General features: G+C 41.3%; 1 protein-coding gene across 12 annotated transcripts in view; it reads left to right on the forward strand.

Annotated features, from left to right (window-relative positions):
• The window catches only part of LOC311081604 (NLR family CARD domain-containing protein 3-like), a 77,535-nt gene extending 62,295 nt beyond the window's left edge, over window positions 1–15,240 (forward strand). For all 12 annotated transcript variants that reach the window (XM_084112166.1, XM_084112163.1, XM_084112168.1 and 9 more), the window contains 2 exons: window positions 4,963–5,009; window positions 13,631–15,240. In XM_084112166.1, coding sequence (XP_083968292.1) covers window positions 4,963–5,009; window positions 13,631–14,163 — 580 coding nt within the window. In that variant the 3' untranslated portion in view covers window positions 14,164–15,240. The remainder of the gene's footprint in view (window positions 1–4,962; window positions 5,010–13,630) is intronic.
• The last annotated feature ends 272 nt before the right edge of the window (window positions 15,241–15,512 follow it).

Raw genomic sequence — 15,512 nt, forward strand, 5'->3', positions numbered from 1 at the left:
AGATTCCGATAAAAAAACACAAAACTTGGAGAGTTTTAGCTTTTGAGGATCCATCCAAACTAAGGCTTTATCCAGCCCCAGTCCTTCAAACAAAAGTAAAGACAAAGCTACAATCCTCCAGTTTGCATTTGAGTCCTTTAAAAGTCTTTGTATGAACTGAATTTGGAAAGCTGCTATTCGACTCTGCAAATGTACTAGTCCATGACCTCCTTCATCCTTAGAAAGGTACAGCACATGTTTCGGCACCCAATGCAGCTTATCCCAGAAAAAGTCTATTAGGATTGACTGGATCTTGCTTAAAAAGTCTGCTGGGGGGTCTACACCAATCAAACGATGCCAGAGAGCGGAGGCAACCAAATTGTTAATTATCAATATTCGCCCCTTATAAGACATTTTTGGGAGTAAACACTTCCACTTATTTAAGCGCCCTTTTACTTTTTCAATAACATCTTCAAAATATTTCTTAACAACATTCTCATTTCCCAAAAACACTCCCAAGAATTTAAAACCATCCTTGGTCCATTTCAGACCAGCTGGAAGAATGGGCTCACCACGTAACCAACTCCCAACACTTATGGCTTCGCTTTTTTGCCAATTCACTTTTGCAGAAGAACTCTTCCAATAATCGCAATATCATGTTCACATCACTTTGATCTTTAATTAGTACCACCACATCATCAGCGTAAGCTGATAATTTAACAGTATGGGTGGAATTTGGCATAACCACACCTGACATCTCTGCTCTTAACTTATTCAAAAGAGGTTCTAACTGTGCGTTCACACTGGACGCGAATAGCGTGTCAAATTCACGCCTGCCGTGTCCATTTGCGCGTCAAGAGTGAAATTGACACACATAAAAACAAAAGATTGAAGCAGATTGAAGCGTCAGAGACGAAAGTTTCGAAACCCATTGGCGGCCATCTTTTTACAAGATGTCTGATGTTGATCGATCATTTATCGAGAGAGTCACCGCTCTGTATTTGCTCTGGCGAGTAGAACAGCGGGTAGGGATCATCGTCGCCGTATTTGTGACCACCAGACCCTTCGGAGGCGAACCCAGTTTGGCGAGTTTTACTTTTGATTTGCTCCAGGAGCTGCGCCTGCATGACGGCCGCTATCAGCGGTGCTTCCGCCTGTCCCGCGCCCAGTTTAATGACCTGTTGTCCCGCATCAGAGCGAGGATCACCCTCACCCTCACCCACATAATCTGTAATTTATTTTTGTATTGATGATAAATGGAGCCAGCCTTCAAAAGTAATTAACCTGTCCTGTGTTTTTTTTTCTTTCTCACACAACACTCCAGACATGAACTGTTATTATACACTAAAATATATTGGTTGTCTTTAGAATAATAATGTTTCATATAATCTGGATTTAGATATGGAATAAATAGCATTCAATACAAAATGAATATGTCTTATATATTGAAATCATGTTTTTATGTGATAAAAGATTTACTTTGTTTTTACTTCACCACGTGACAGCAGCAAGCAGACTCCTGATTGGTTAACGCGGCACGAATTGACGCAGAAGTTCAGATTTTTCAACTCTGGCGGCAGATGCGAATTCGTGTCAAACGCATGAATGCACAAAAAGCACTACATAAAATCATTCGCGCTTAACGCACCAGACGCTCAATTCACGCAAACTTGACGCGCGAATGAGGCGTATTCGCGTCTGCCGCAATCTACGCCTCATTCGCGCCACAGGAATTTTTACGCGCGTAACGCGTCTTTGCATTGACTTAACATTGAAATCACTATTCGCGTCTGGTGTGAACGCACAATTAGGCTAACGTATAAAGCATGCCAGATAGTGCACAGCCTTGCCTAACTCCTCTTAAAACCTTAAAAGGAGCGCATAAGTCACCATTTAATTTCAACATACTCTCAACGTCACAAAACACAGCTTTAATCATCAATATAAAATCATCAATATTTTCCTACCAGGCACACAATATGTCTGATCTGAATGAATAATTTGATCTAAAACTTCTCCTAATATATTCGCCAAGGCTTTCGAAAGTATTTTATAGTCGTTGCATAACAAACTCACAGGCCTCCGATTCTTAATCTCACTTAAATCTCCCTTTTTCGGGAGCAAAGTAATGATTGCTCTACGGCAGCTTTTTGGCAACTGTCCATCAATTAAACTCTGATTAAGAACTTCTAGTAGATCTGGACCTACCTCTGCCCAAAAGACTTTATAAAAGTCGTTTTTCCGTTTTCCATACTTTTAAGAGCTCTCTCCAGTTCTTCCATCGACAGTGCTTTGTTAATTCCGATATTAGCCTCTTCAGATACTTGCGGCATATTTTCAAGAAAAACATTATTCAGGCCTTGTATAACCAACAATTCACTCTTATATAAATCCTCATAAAATTTTACCGCTCTATTCCGAATCTCTAAAGGATTGCGCAAAAGGACTCCCGTTTCTGAGCGCAGAGCATGAATAAATCTATTTTGCCCATTTTTCCTCTCCATGTTAAAAAAGAATTTTGAAGGTGCATCCATAGATTCAATACTCTGAAAACGTGATCTAATTATAGCACCCTGTGTAGATAAATCTAACAATTCAGTCAAAGAAGCTTTCTCTCTTTTTTTTTTAAAGACTCTAAATGAGTTCCATTTTTTGTCAACTCAAATAGTTCTTGGAGTTTAACTAAAAAACATCAATAACTTTAAAACATCAATCATCTTCTGTGTCATTAACTCATACAACTGTGCTCTTTTCCTACTTTCTCTTGCTCCATTATCATTTAAGGAGGCAAAATTTACTACTCCCATAAATAGGAAAAGAAGCACCTCCCACCGTAACCAAGAAAATAAACACGAAGAACAACAACCCTTAACCATTTTGACTATTTTCACTGAGTTCTGATTGAGCATTTAGTCTGGCAAGTATCTTTTTTAACCGATAACCTTCTTGGTCGGTGAAACAGCTCTCACTCCTGAAAGTTTTTGCCTTCTCAATAAATTGCAAAATATCTGGAAAAAACTCTTCAATTTTAACTTTCCTTGCATTTTTTGTCACTTTTAAAAACTGTTTGATGTCGTCTACACTATACTCGACTAGAAAATCCACTCTGAGGTAAACTATCTGAAATACTACACTCAGAGACCTCACTGTCACTTTCTGTTTCAGTATGGCTCACCTCCCGAACATCAAGTCCTTTAATCGGTTTATTAGCATAACGTTCCTTTAATTTTCTTTTTTGCTGTGTTTTAAAAGAATAACCCTCCAATTCACACACAGAACCCTCAGTATTATCCACATTCATCGCGTTCTGTTCGCTAGATTCAAGCGCACTGTTGTCATCATCTTCTGACTCAATCGTTTGACTTCGATCTGTTGTTGTCTGACTGCTCTCGAGATTTTTATTCTCTTTGTCTTCAAAGACCGCTAATTATTAAAATATGATGTATTTTTCTCCGCATCTATTAATGCAGCGGGTACACAAGCCGCACTTGTTCCCGGCCTTTCCGCATCTATAGTTACGTTCTGCAATTCTCTAGCAATTGTACTCGTAGCGGTTGTATCATCAATTGTCTCAGCATTTTTATTATTTGTTTTATCCACTTTCCTAGGGCAATCACGTACAAGATGTCCGTTTTCACCACAACCAAAACATTTCATTGTGTTCGTTGTGGCGAAAATCATATGATTAAAATCCTCATTATGAAAATTTTGAGTTAAGTCCAATTCTTCAACATTATCTTTTAGAATCATATAGACATACCGTCTAAATGACACCACATGTTTTAGTAGAGAAGACTTTCCCCCAATTGCGATCATCTTTATTGTTGACACCATTTTACCATATCTGGAAAGCATCTCTACCAAAACCTCATTCTTAATAAAGGGTGGCACGTTAGATAACGTTACCCTTTTTGAGGGTGTAGAAAGAGGAAGCACCTGCTCAAAAATGCCACGAATATCAACACCAGTCTCCACCAGTTGATTCGCCAATTCATTTGTCTTAACGAAAACAACAACAGCACCATTCATCCGCGATGCTGACAAGATATTCTCGTAACCAATTAACATACCTATAGCTAAACTACATTCTTCAACACCAAAAATTTAATCAATTTTAACCGCATGCCATCTCGTTAGAAACCCGAGATTCTGCACACCTGGATTTGCCATGCTCTCAGTACAAACACTGGGAGCAGAGAGCCCCGTAAATTAACCACTTCACCAACACTCACGAGGTCAACACAGTCACCCACCAAGCAAAACAAAACATACACACAAAAAAAAGATAGAAAAGAAGGAAAAATAGAAAGGAATCACTCATACCTCACACCCTCAAACACTCCGCGCTCAACGCTCACATGGCACAGACGGGGAGAGAGAGAGAGAGAGAGAGAGAGAGAGAGAGAAAGTGTGTGTGTGAGAGTGTAGTGGGAAACAATTTTACATCACTGAATAAGAGACAAACATGGATCAAGGAAAGGTCAGCAGTCATACAGTCATTACATTACTGCAGAGTGTGACAACGAGTGGGGGGTTTACTTCATTCTTTATAGTTGTTCCTCCCCCAAGGTTGTTTTCCTGAGGCTACATCAAGATACATCTTAGCAATAACTAACATATTGTTTAGATTTGTCTATCATACTTAATCATATTACACCCTTGAATGGAGACTTTCTGTCTCGGTCATACTTTCAGTCACATTAACTTTTGTCAGGTCATATACAAGGACATAAACATACTCATCATATATTCATAAGGGTATGTATCAACACTACATTCATCTGATTATCATCATATTTCTAAGATTCTATGAATATAAAAAAATGCAAACATGAAGAACATATTAAATTTCCACGAGAGAGAGAGAGAGAGAGAGAGAGAGAGAGAGTGTGTGTGTGTGTGTGTGTGTGTGTGTGTGTGTCTGAGAGTGTGTGTGTGTCTGAGAGTCTGTTTACTGATTAACTGTCACTGTGTGTTTTGTAGTGTGGATCATGGAGGAGAGATCTGGATTACAGCAGGACTACACAAATGTACGTCTACACACACACACACACACACACACACACACACACACTCTCTCTCTCTCTCTCTCTCTCTCTCACACACACACACACACACTCGCTCTCTCACACACTCGCTCTCTCTCACACACTCTGTCTCTCTCTCTCTCTCTCACACACACACACACACACACACACACATACTGTGTCTCTCTCTCTCTCTCTCTCTCTCTCACACACACACACACACACACACACACACACACTCTCCCTCTCTCTCTCTCACACACACACACACACACACACACACACACACACACACACACACTCACACTCACACTCACACTTGCTTGCTTGTAGTTGTCCATCAAATCCGATGATGACGTCCACTTCTGTCTTTTAATGATGACTTTTCTGATGGCTGAATAATCCGATTCTGGATCCACATATTCTATATATATATATACATATACATGGTATTGTTGTTACTGGTATTTATGGGAGTGTTTCTCCTGAACCTTCTTTGTTGTCTCCTGACTGTCCTTTTTTCCTCCAGTGCTTGGGTCCCATCTAGACATAGCTGCCGCCAGCTGTTGCGGTCAGCATCCATGTTCTCCAGGTCCCCAGGTTTTATTTTGCAGTTCTTTAGCACTGTCTTCAATTGGTCTTTGAAGCATTTCTTCTGTCCTCCAGCAGAGCGCTGACCTTGTTGTAGCTGGCCATATAGCACTCTGCGGGGCAGACGGTTGTAGGGCATCCTTATGACATGCCCCAACCAGCGCAGTTGGTGCTGGGTGATTGTAGCCTCAATACTCTTGCAACCTGCTCTTCTGAGGATCTCAGTGTGAAGGCAATGAAGGTTCTTATTCTGAAAAACCCGCCGCTGGAGTCTTCCAAAGGCAGCTGATGCTTGTTTGATTCTGTTCTTGACCTCATTGTCAATGTTATTGTCTTCAGAGATAATGCTCCCCAGGTATTTGAATGATGGAACAACCAACAGTTTTTCATCTGCAACAGAGAAGATGGGTGGTGCGGATGGGATGTTTGCACTCCACTGTCAGATTATCACTGTTTTGGCAGTGTTGATGGTCAACCCCATCCTGCTATATGCCCTTACTGCTGCATCTAAGACAGACTGGAGGTCTTGTGAAGAGTGAGATACAAGAGCGCAGTCATCGACATACTGCAGCTCAAGTATCCTCACTCCGTGCAATTTGGTGGTTGCCTGCAGTCTCCTGATATTAAAGAGGTTGCCGTCCAGCCTGTATGCTACTGTCACCCCACTGTTGTCTTCAATCTCCTTGTGGAGAAGCTGGGTGACACATATGAGGAAGATGTTAAAAAGCACTGGTGCCAGTACACATCCCTGCCTTACCCCTGTGCGCACAGGGAAAAGGCTTGATTGTTGACCTCCTATTATCACCGTAGCAGTCATTCCATCGTGAAACTGACGGAGGATGTTGACAAACTTAGTGGAGCATCCGAACCGGAGGAGGACTTCCCACAAGAGATCACTCTGCACAGTGTCGAAGGCTTTGGAGAGGTCGACAAAAGCCATAAACAGATCTTTATGTTGCTCCCTGCACTTTTCCTGGAGTTGCCGGGTTGTGAAGACCATGTCGACTGTATTCCTGTTCCTTCTAAACCCGCATTGTGACTCGGTAGCATAGACTCTGTGATGTCATTGATCAGTCTTTGTAGCATCACCTTGGCCAGGACCTTACCTGCCACAGCAAGAAGTGATATGCCCCTATGGTTGTCACAAATAGCCCTATCCCCTTTGCTTTTATATATGGTGACAATACTAGCATCCCTCCAATACTGTGGGATGAATTCATCAGCCCAAACCTTGGTGATGTAATGGTGTAGTGTTCTTGTGCAGAGATACCCTCCCTGTTTTAGCAGTTCTGCAGGAATATTGTCAGAGCCAGGAGACTTGTTGCACTTCAGGGAGTGGACAGCTGTCAGAACCTCCATGAAAGTTTGAGGATGGCTAAGGTTATCAATTGGGGGGAAATTCAGGAAGTTCATCCAGGATGGTATAGTCTGCATAAGAGTCCTGATTCAGTAGGGTGTTAAAATGTTCAGCCCACCTCTCCAAGATGCTATTCGGGTCGTGAGATGCTATTCAGGACTTTGAGCCCATCTGCTGTTTTCAGGGGAGTGATGCAGTGACTTCCTGGGCCATAAATGGATTTAACTGTATTGTAAAAGTTGTGCATATCATTTCTGTCAGCAAATGACTGAATTTCATGAGCCTTCTCCATCCATCACTTGTTCTGTAAGTTCCGCAGAGTTCTCTGCACTTCCCGACGATGGGGGGCACATTTTCATGAGGACCTTGGTCATGGTCATGCGGTGATCTGTCCAGCATTCCGCACTTCTCATGGCCCGGGTTATGAGAACATCTCTGATGTCACAACGTCTGATGATGACATAATCAATCAGGTGCCAATGTTTGGAGCGTGGGTGCATCCATGATGTTTTGTATTTGGTCTTTTGCTGGAAGATGGTGTTGGTTATGGTCAGGTTGTGCTCAGAGCAGAGGGTAAGTAACCTCAAGCCATTTGTGTTGACCTGACCAATCCTGTGCCTGCCAAGAACTCCTTTCCATATCCCACTGTTCTGCCTAACACGAGCGTTGAAGTCCCCAAGCAGGAGGATCTTACCGTTCTTGGGGATCTGGTGGAGACCCTCATCCAGTGTTTGGTAAAAGGAGTCTTTAGACTCACTATCAGATGGTACAGTTGGAGCATACACACTTTGAAGTGCGGCATAGCGGTTCTTCACCAGGGGTATACGGAGGGTCATCAGTCTTTCACTGATGCACACTGGTGTTTCAGTGAGTCTTAACCCTCTGGGGACCAAGGTGTTTTTGGAGCCCTTGAGATGTTCTGACATGCCTTGAAATTTGTGCTTTTTTCAGTTATTTATAAACATGTTAATGGCAAAGGTGTAAAATCACTCTATATAGCACAAACAGGGCTACCAAAATATGCGGGCAACGTGTATGTAGATGTTTGTATTTTTAAGAGAATAATGTTTATGCGTGGTTATTGGAAAAAATTAAAATGAAAGTGGCTGAATTAAGACCACAAAACACATATTAAATATGTGTCCACAAGACTTTTGTCTAATTGATGTTGTACCTTTGAGTACTGGCTTCAAAATTATGTGAAAATAGTCTTGCTTTATCGTTCACAAAAAAAAAATACATTGATTTAAATGGTGTAAAACAGGTTTTGCTTGGAAAGCCAATATGCGAGGGGGGCGTGAAGGAGTAGTTTACACCTGGGTTGTCCCACCCACTCTGCATAATGACTCTGCATAATTAGCCATTCATTCAGGTGTGACACTGACTGAGCCACAATGCAAGGACAATGTATTTAGAAGAATACTTATATTGACCATTTAAGATTTCGCTTACATCTATCTTGTAAATATGTTTAGCTATTTTATTAAAAATGTTACAATTACAACAATAATTACAATTTCAACAATATTTCAAGTGTACTCTTTCTTTGTAAAAAAAAAAAAAGAAAGAAAAAAAAGATTATAGGCCTACATTTTATCATATGTATTCATTAGTTTGAATATAGCCAACATTGGAACATCTAACATCTTAGTCTATGACTTTATTTTTGACAAAAATAGTGTGACTAACGCCTGACTAACGTTGTTTTATTGAAATATCAGGGCATATAAATGTTAATTTACGTTGCTTATACAAATACATTTTATTTCAACATATTCCAGTCGATTTTTACTCATCTCAGTAGGCTATGGCAAAGCAGTTTATTCTTTCACACACAGACACGCGATTCATATTTAGGCTAAACACTCTTTACAAATATGTACCCTTCATTCATCTCACAGAAACGCGAGTCATATTATAGAAATGCGATTCATCTTTTTGCGGTTTATAGGCCTACACTAACGTAATTCCATAACGTTATTCCATAACGTTATTCCACACTTGAGAAAAGAAAACAGCCTACCTCACTCCTCAGCGCGATCTGCTGCTCATATCAGGAAATATTTCTCCTCATCAGCACTGTGGAAACTTTTCTCCATAAAGGCTATAATGTCTCACTCGCGCTTTGTTTACAGCTGATGTAGGCGTTTCACAGACTGAAATGGTTCTCAGAATTTGCATTTGAATAGCGCGCGCTCTCCGGGGAGTGGTCAAATTACTGTGAATCATCTCGTAATGAGCTCGACTGGAGTCGCTCTCTTTGTATACAGATTACAGAAACTAAGAATATTTGTTTTTTATATAAATGACTTCATTTAAAAGATGCGATCTCAAGCTTTATGCCCGTGGGTCTGTTTGCAAAAGCAAAACACTTTATTTTTATTGTGAGTATACAGAAAAAAAATAGAAACTGAACAGGATCGATTGATGTATTACACGAAAATGAAAGATCAAAATTAACAGAGCATTTAGTGTTTATTTTCATTGCTAAAAAAAAAAAACGAGCAAAACGCGCGGGCGCGTTTTTGGTCCCCAGAGGGTTAAGGGTGTATAATTTATTTCTTTTGTTTCGACCGCAGAAGTGGAATCACCCGACAGGCATGGTATCTTGTCCAGGTGTAAATTGAATGGGCATTTTTTAGACCACCTTTTCTAGGCCCTTCCTCAGCTTGAGGTGAGCAGTGCAGTCCCTGAATAGGGCTGCTCAGTCGCACAAGGGTCTGCCGAGAACAGCTGCCACTCAGCCCCAGCTGTTAGCGACCATATACCTTGTGCCACTGATGTGCAGGGCTCTGACTATGAGCTCCCAGTCTATTGAAACCTGCCCCCGTCATCAGACACCCCATCGCCGCCAGACTTCAACCAGTAGTAGATCCAGGTAATGGTCACCGTTGGTCAAAGCTGGAAAACCTGCACAAAGAATTTTTTAAAGTGCTAAAGGGGGTGCGCTCTCCCCAGTAGCACTAACTTCACCATGATGAGGTAGATTTGGTGGCATGGGTGGGCCCAGTTTAGGCCCGCCTATTGCGTGTCTCCAGCACATTGCTTTCCTGTTGGGATGTGCTCCCTTAGCCTTGCCTCATGGGGCTATTTACCCATAGCTGGGGCAGTGGTTGACGGGCGTCAGGACCACCGTGTGGTGGGCCTGCACACCACATCTCTGGGGCCCACTGCTGCTCTGAGATCCCCTGCAGTTTAGCCTGGGACTGCAAGGTACCCAGTTACCAAGTATGGCCGCGAGGAGGCACTGCAGCAGGAGTCTTGGTGGTGGAGAGGCTGTGTACTGGTGGAGGAGACTTACGCACTCGGCTCCTCTTTTCACCCCCTATGAGGGGGCTAGCCAGCGGCGGTAGTTAAAAAGCAGAAAGTTGCAAGCAGCATGCACTAACTACAAGCTGCTCCATACTCCACACTACTGCACTAGACGCTTCACACACACCCTTTGTTATTCACACTCACACTCACACACACACACACACACACACACTCTCTCTCTCTCTCACACACACACACACACACACACACTCTCTCTCTATATATATATAAACAGTGAACAGGATTACTGTGTGATTGTGTGTGTTTAACGCATGCTGGAATATTTGGGGAAAGTGCACTTCTGATGATCTGTTGTTGTGATATTAGTATGAAGTAGGGATGCACCGATTGGGAAATTCTGGGCCGATGCCGATGTTTTTTCTTTTCGTTATTTATTCCTTCTTTTGTGCCACGGAAACATACAACTCTTTCGGCTCTTGCTCACACTATCCTAGAATGAGCACAAATTCAATCAGACCAATTTATGCAACAAAAACAACCTTTAATGTCTCTTTCTGGTTGACATTAGTTATAACCTTATTTATGACAAGTTCTTTTCTGAAAAATAACATTCAAAAACCTTTGACTGCTAACTAATCAATGAAAAGATTGTTTTAGTACATTGCCCAACAAAATTATTTGAGTGGTTTTAGCCTGATAAACAAAAACTTACTCAATGAGATCATTTTCATGGCCCAATAAAAAATATTTTTCTGATAAATAAAAAAAAATACATCAAGTGTAAATGCAAAAACAACTGAAATAAATAAATAATGTTATTAAAATAAATAAATTATGTTATTCATAAATACAAACATAAATAGGGCTATCTTTCACCTTGTGTATTTCTCATACAGAATAAAACATTACAGTGTTTCAGAACTCACAGGCTGGAACATGGGGCATCTTATAAAACAAAAACAGTACCTCCATTTCTGATCATTTTAATGACACATAAGTCACCTGCTGTATCTCTGGCCTACTTCTTAATAAGATGCATGTTTTTCTTTACAAAGATAAGCATCTCTGCCTTGTCACAGCAAAGCCTATTTCTCTTTTCATCCAAGACATGAGACACAGAGCTGAATAACCGCTCACTCTCGGTGCTGGTGCATGGCGCACTAAGGTATTTGCGTGCCATTTGTGCGAGTTCTGGAAAACGCAGGTGGTTATTTCTCCAATAGCAGAGTGCGCTCTCACCTCTGGGAATAGTGGTCTCTGCCAGGAAAATACCCAGTTGTTGGGATACAGAGGTACTTGTCCTCTCTGGTCCATTTTCTTCCAGAATCTCCTCAAACACATCATGCAGGGAGGGCCCTGCTCTGTCGGATCGTTGCTTCTTGCGCTCTGTGTGATGTGCGCGCTCTCCATCGCGCGTCCCACCCTCTGCACTGGCAGCAGGCAACAGGTGTGACTCAAGTATTTCTCGAGCGCGTTGTTTAACATCCTCATCAAAGTAACGATCCTTGTATCTGGGATCCAAATAGGTGGCAATGCAGAACATGGGATCATACTGGATTTGATCGAAGCGTCTATTTACAGCCTCTAATAATGAGGTCTTTGTTGTTTTAACGCCATGGTCTGTGTCAGCCTGCTTACTCAGAAGACGTCTCAGGGCTGTCACAGAGGGGATGACATCTGCAGCTGATGCTTCTGATGAGCTAACTTCTCTCGTCAATTGTTCAAATGGGGAGAGGAGTGTTATAAAGTTTTCAATTAATTGCCACTGGTGCGCACTAAGAGTGGCCGGGAGGTCGTAGTCTGTGGCATATGTAGCAAGTGCGCGCTTTTGTTCCAGCAAGCTCTCCATCATATAAAATGTACTATTCCAGCGAGTGGAAACATCTTGCTGTAGCCTTTTTGGTTTCATTCCCAACTGGATCTGCACAGCCTGGAGACGTGAATAGGCGAGGGGTGAGTGTTTATAGTGGCCGACGATTTTTCGGCAAATAGCCACAACATCCGTGAGGCTGCGCTGGCTAAAAACACCGTCATGAATTGCCAGTTGCAGTGTGTGCACCATGCAGCCAAAACTAGCCAGACCACTGTCCATCATAGCTTTCGTCATATTCCTAGCATTATCTCTCACGACAGCATGCACTCTGGGGTTTTGTCGATTTTCCACGTCTGGAACATTTTCTCAAATGCCTCCGAGATGGCAGATGCTGAGTGGGTACCTGCGAACTCCTGAGAGTGCAACACTGCCTTCACCAGGTTGAAGTCCTTATCAATCCACTGTGCCGTGAGGCTAAGCATGCTCACAGGGCTTACATCTGAACTCCATATATCTGTGGTGAAACTGATTGCAGCGATGTCGCAAGCCAGTAGCTCATGAATGTGCGTGGCCACAATGTTGTGGATTTCGGGGAGACAGACCTTGGCAAAGTGACGCCGGCTCGGCAGCGTGTAGCATGGCTCCATAAACTTCATCAGACTCCGAAAACCCACGTCCTCCACTACAGAGAAAGGCTGGTCATCTAAAGCGATGAACTCCATCACCTTGTTTGTTATTTGTTTCGCTTTGGCACTGTCTGGAGGCAGCTGTTTGGCTTTCTCAAACGCCGTGTCAATTGAAGTCTTACCGGGGGTTGGCGCTTTCTTGGGGGCTTCATTTTTCCGTTTTTGGTCAGCTTGCAGGTAATCGCCGTACACCGCCTCGTGCCTGCTTCTCAAATGTCCAATGAGATTTGTTGTGTTAAATGACTTTCTATCAGCCCCCCCTCTTGAAATTTCAATGGAATACGTATTGCAAACTGCAAAACGCTGATCTTTCTCTGAAACTGTAAAATATTGCCACACGACCGCCATCTTCTTTGTTTAATCTAAGTTACTGAGGAGAGTGCGCGGGAGAGTCCTCTTCCGTCTCGGTATCTCCCCCAGCCCAAATAAAAAGAGGGAAAAAAAGTTTCTCTTGAGTGTTCATGACACATATAATCATCGGCGAATGTCATTTTTATTTTCCGATGGCCGATGGCAGTTAACGAGGCAAATATCGCCCGTTACCGATGTTCAGCCGATGCATCGGTGCATCCCTAGTACGAAGAGTTTTGAAAATGTAATTCTTGCTTGTGAAAATTGTGGCAAAGCAATTAAAACTGTACTGTAACTGTAAAAGATCAGACAGTTTCATAATTCCTGATTACAGAAATATTTGAACATAAGAATCCTATCTTTTCTGTTTGGTAACCATGGCGATTTCAGTCAGAACCTCATTCAGGACAAAAGCTGTTACAGAATGATATTTCTTTAGTGCGTTATTATCATTGGTTGCTTACAATCCTAAATGAACGAGTCAGATCTGAAATGAAGACTCAAGATAAGTGTATCAGTGTAATTCACTGATGTGTTTTCTCTCCATCAGATTCTCATCAGTTCACTCTGGATCTGAACACAGTGTGTAAACGCCTCCGTCTGTCTGAGGAGAACAGAGAGATTACTGGCACTTACACAGAGCAGCCGTATCCTGATCATCCAGACAGATTTGATGATGTATGGCAGGTGTTGTGTAGTGAGAGTATGTGTGGACGCTGTTACTGGGAGATTGAGTGGAGTGGGTATGAACATGGTGGTGTGTGTATATCAGTGTCATATAAGAGCATCAGCAGGAAGGGATTGGGTGATGAGTGTGTGTTTGGACGTAATGATCAGTCCTGGAGTTTATTCTGCTCTTCCTCCAGTTACTCATTCTGGCACAATGACATAGAGACTAAACTCCCTGTAAAGCCCATCAGCAGGAGAACAGGAGTGTGTGTGGATCACAGTGCAGGAACTCTGTCCTTCTACAGCGTCTCTGACACACTGAGCCTCATACACACAGTCCAGACCACATTCACACACACACTCTATCCTGGGTTTAGGCTTTATAATGATGGATCATCATTAAAACTGTGTTGATGAATGTGAATAGACTGATGAGAGACTCTACCCATAATGCTTTGAGCTGCATGATAAATCAGTGACAGTGAGATGTTCTAGAGTCTCTTATTGTCTCTTCATTACATTAATAACACAGCTGAACTTCTGTCAGTGAAATAAAGAGAAACAGACAATGATACACAGAGAAGAGAGAGGAAATATGAGACACAATGAGACTCACTGAAACATGTCTGGATGATACGGGTGGGGGTGGGGTGGGGTGGGGTGGGGGGGTGTTCTGGACTGATCTTTATCTTTTTATTATTATGTTTGTTTTTGTTTTATTTTTTACTTTTCTGATTGTTTCGCTCTGTTGATGTAAAAATTCAATAAAAAAATCATAAAACAGAGACATTTAAAGATGATGTCAGAAGACAAAGATGTTAAAGTTAGAAGCAACAATGAAAGAAATACAGGAACAGAAAGTTAAAGTCGAGGGAATTAAGACACATATTCAAGAGAATGAATCAATATCACAGTTTGATGATCAATTCCTGTGTGAATGAAGGATCTCATGATTCTCTATAGAAACCTGTGTCTGTGTGTGTGTGTGTGTGTGTGTGTGTGTGTGTGTGTGTGTATACTTCAGTCATGTATGTAGTTATCATTTGATTTACAGCATTTCTAATGTTATTATTATAGTTGTCAGGGTTGTGTTTAGTTTTGCTGTTTTTGTTCATATTTGAGTTTAATCTCGATCTTAATCTTGTGAAATGTGTTGTTTGTCTTCATTAATGTGGGTCATAATACTGTAAAAGTGAATCAACACGCACCAATGCTATATTTTCTAAATCTCATAATCATTTGTTAACAAACAAGTATTCAATACTTCAATAAAATCATTGTTTCTGCCTTAAAATATTAGATTGTTTAAACTAATAAATTTTTCGCTAACTGTGATTTTGCATATGTACATTTCTGAAATACATAGCTTAGACAGTTTCCTCAGATATCAGACTCTAGATTGTAATATCTCATGTATTTTCTGTAAAGCTGCTTTGAAACGATGTGTATTGTGAAAAGCGCTATACAAATAAATGAGTTTTTTCTTATAAATCTGTTACTTCTTCCACATACAGTTTCACGCATCTTCAATCGTAAACCAAATTTTAAGGTGTAATTTCAACAATAATGTTATGATCTCTGTATCATAAAATACAACAGTGAGGAAAACAATATTGTCAATAAAAGTCTTATTGTGCTTATATTCAAGATTTACCATTAGCTTTTCTTTTACGTTGTTTACTTTTGATATTATTATTACAACTACTATTATTAATATTTTATGTATTATTATTACTAGGCTAGTAGTAGTAATAGTGGCATAA

This window comes from Abramis brama (assembly GCF_963993115.1).
Source record: "Abramis brama genome assembly, chromosome: 4".
Classification (NCBI taxonomy): Eukaryota; Metazoa; Chordata; class Actinopteri; order Cypriniformes; family Leuciscidae; genus Abramis; species Abramis brama.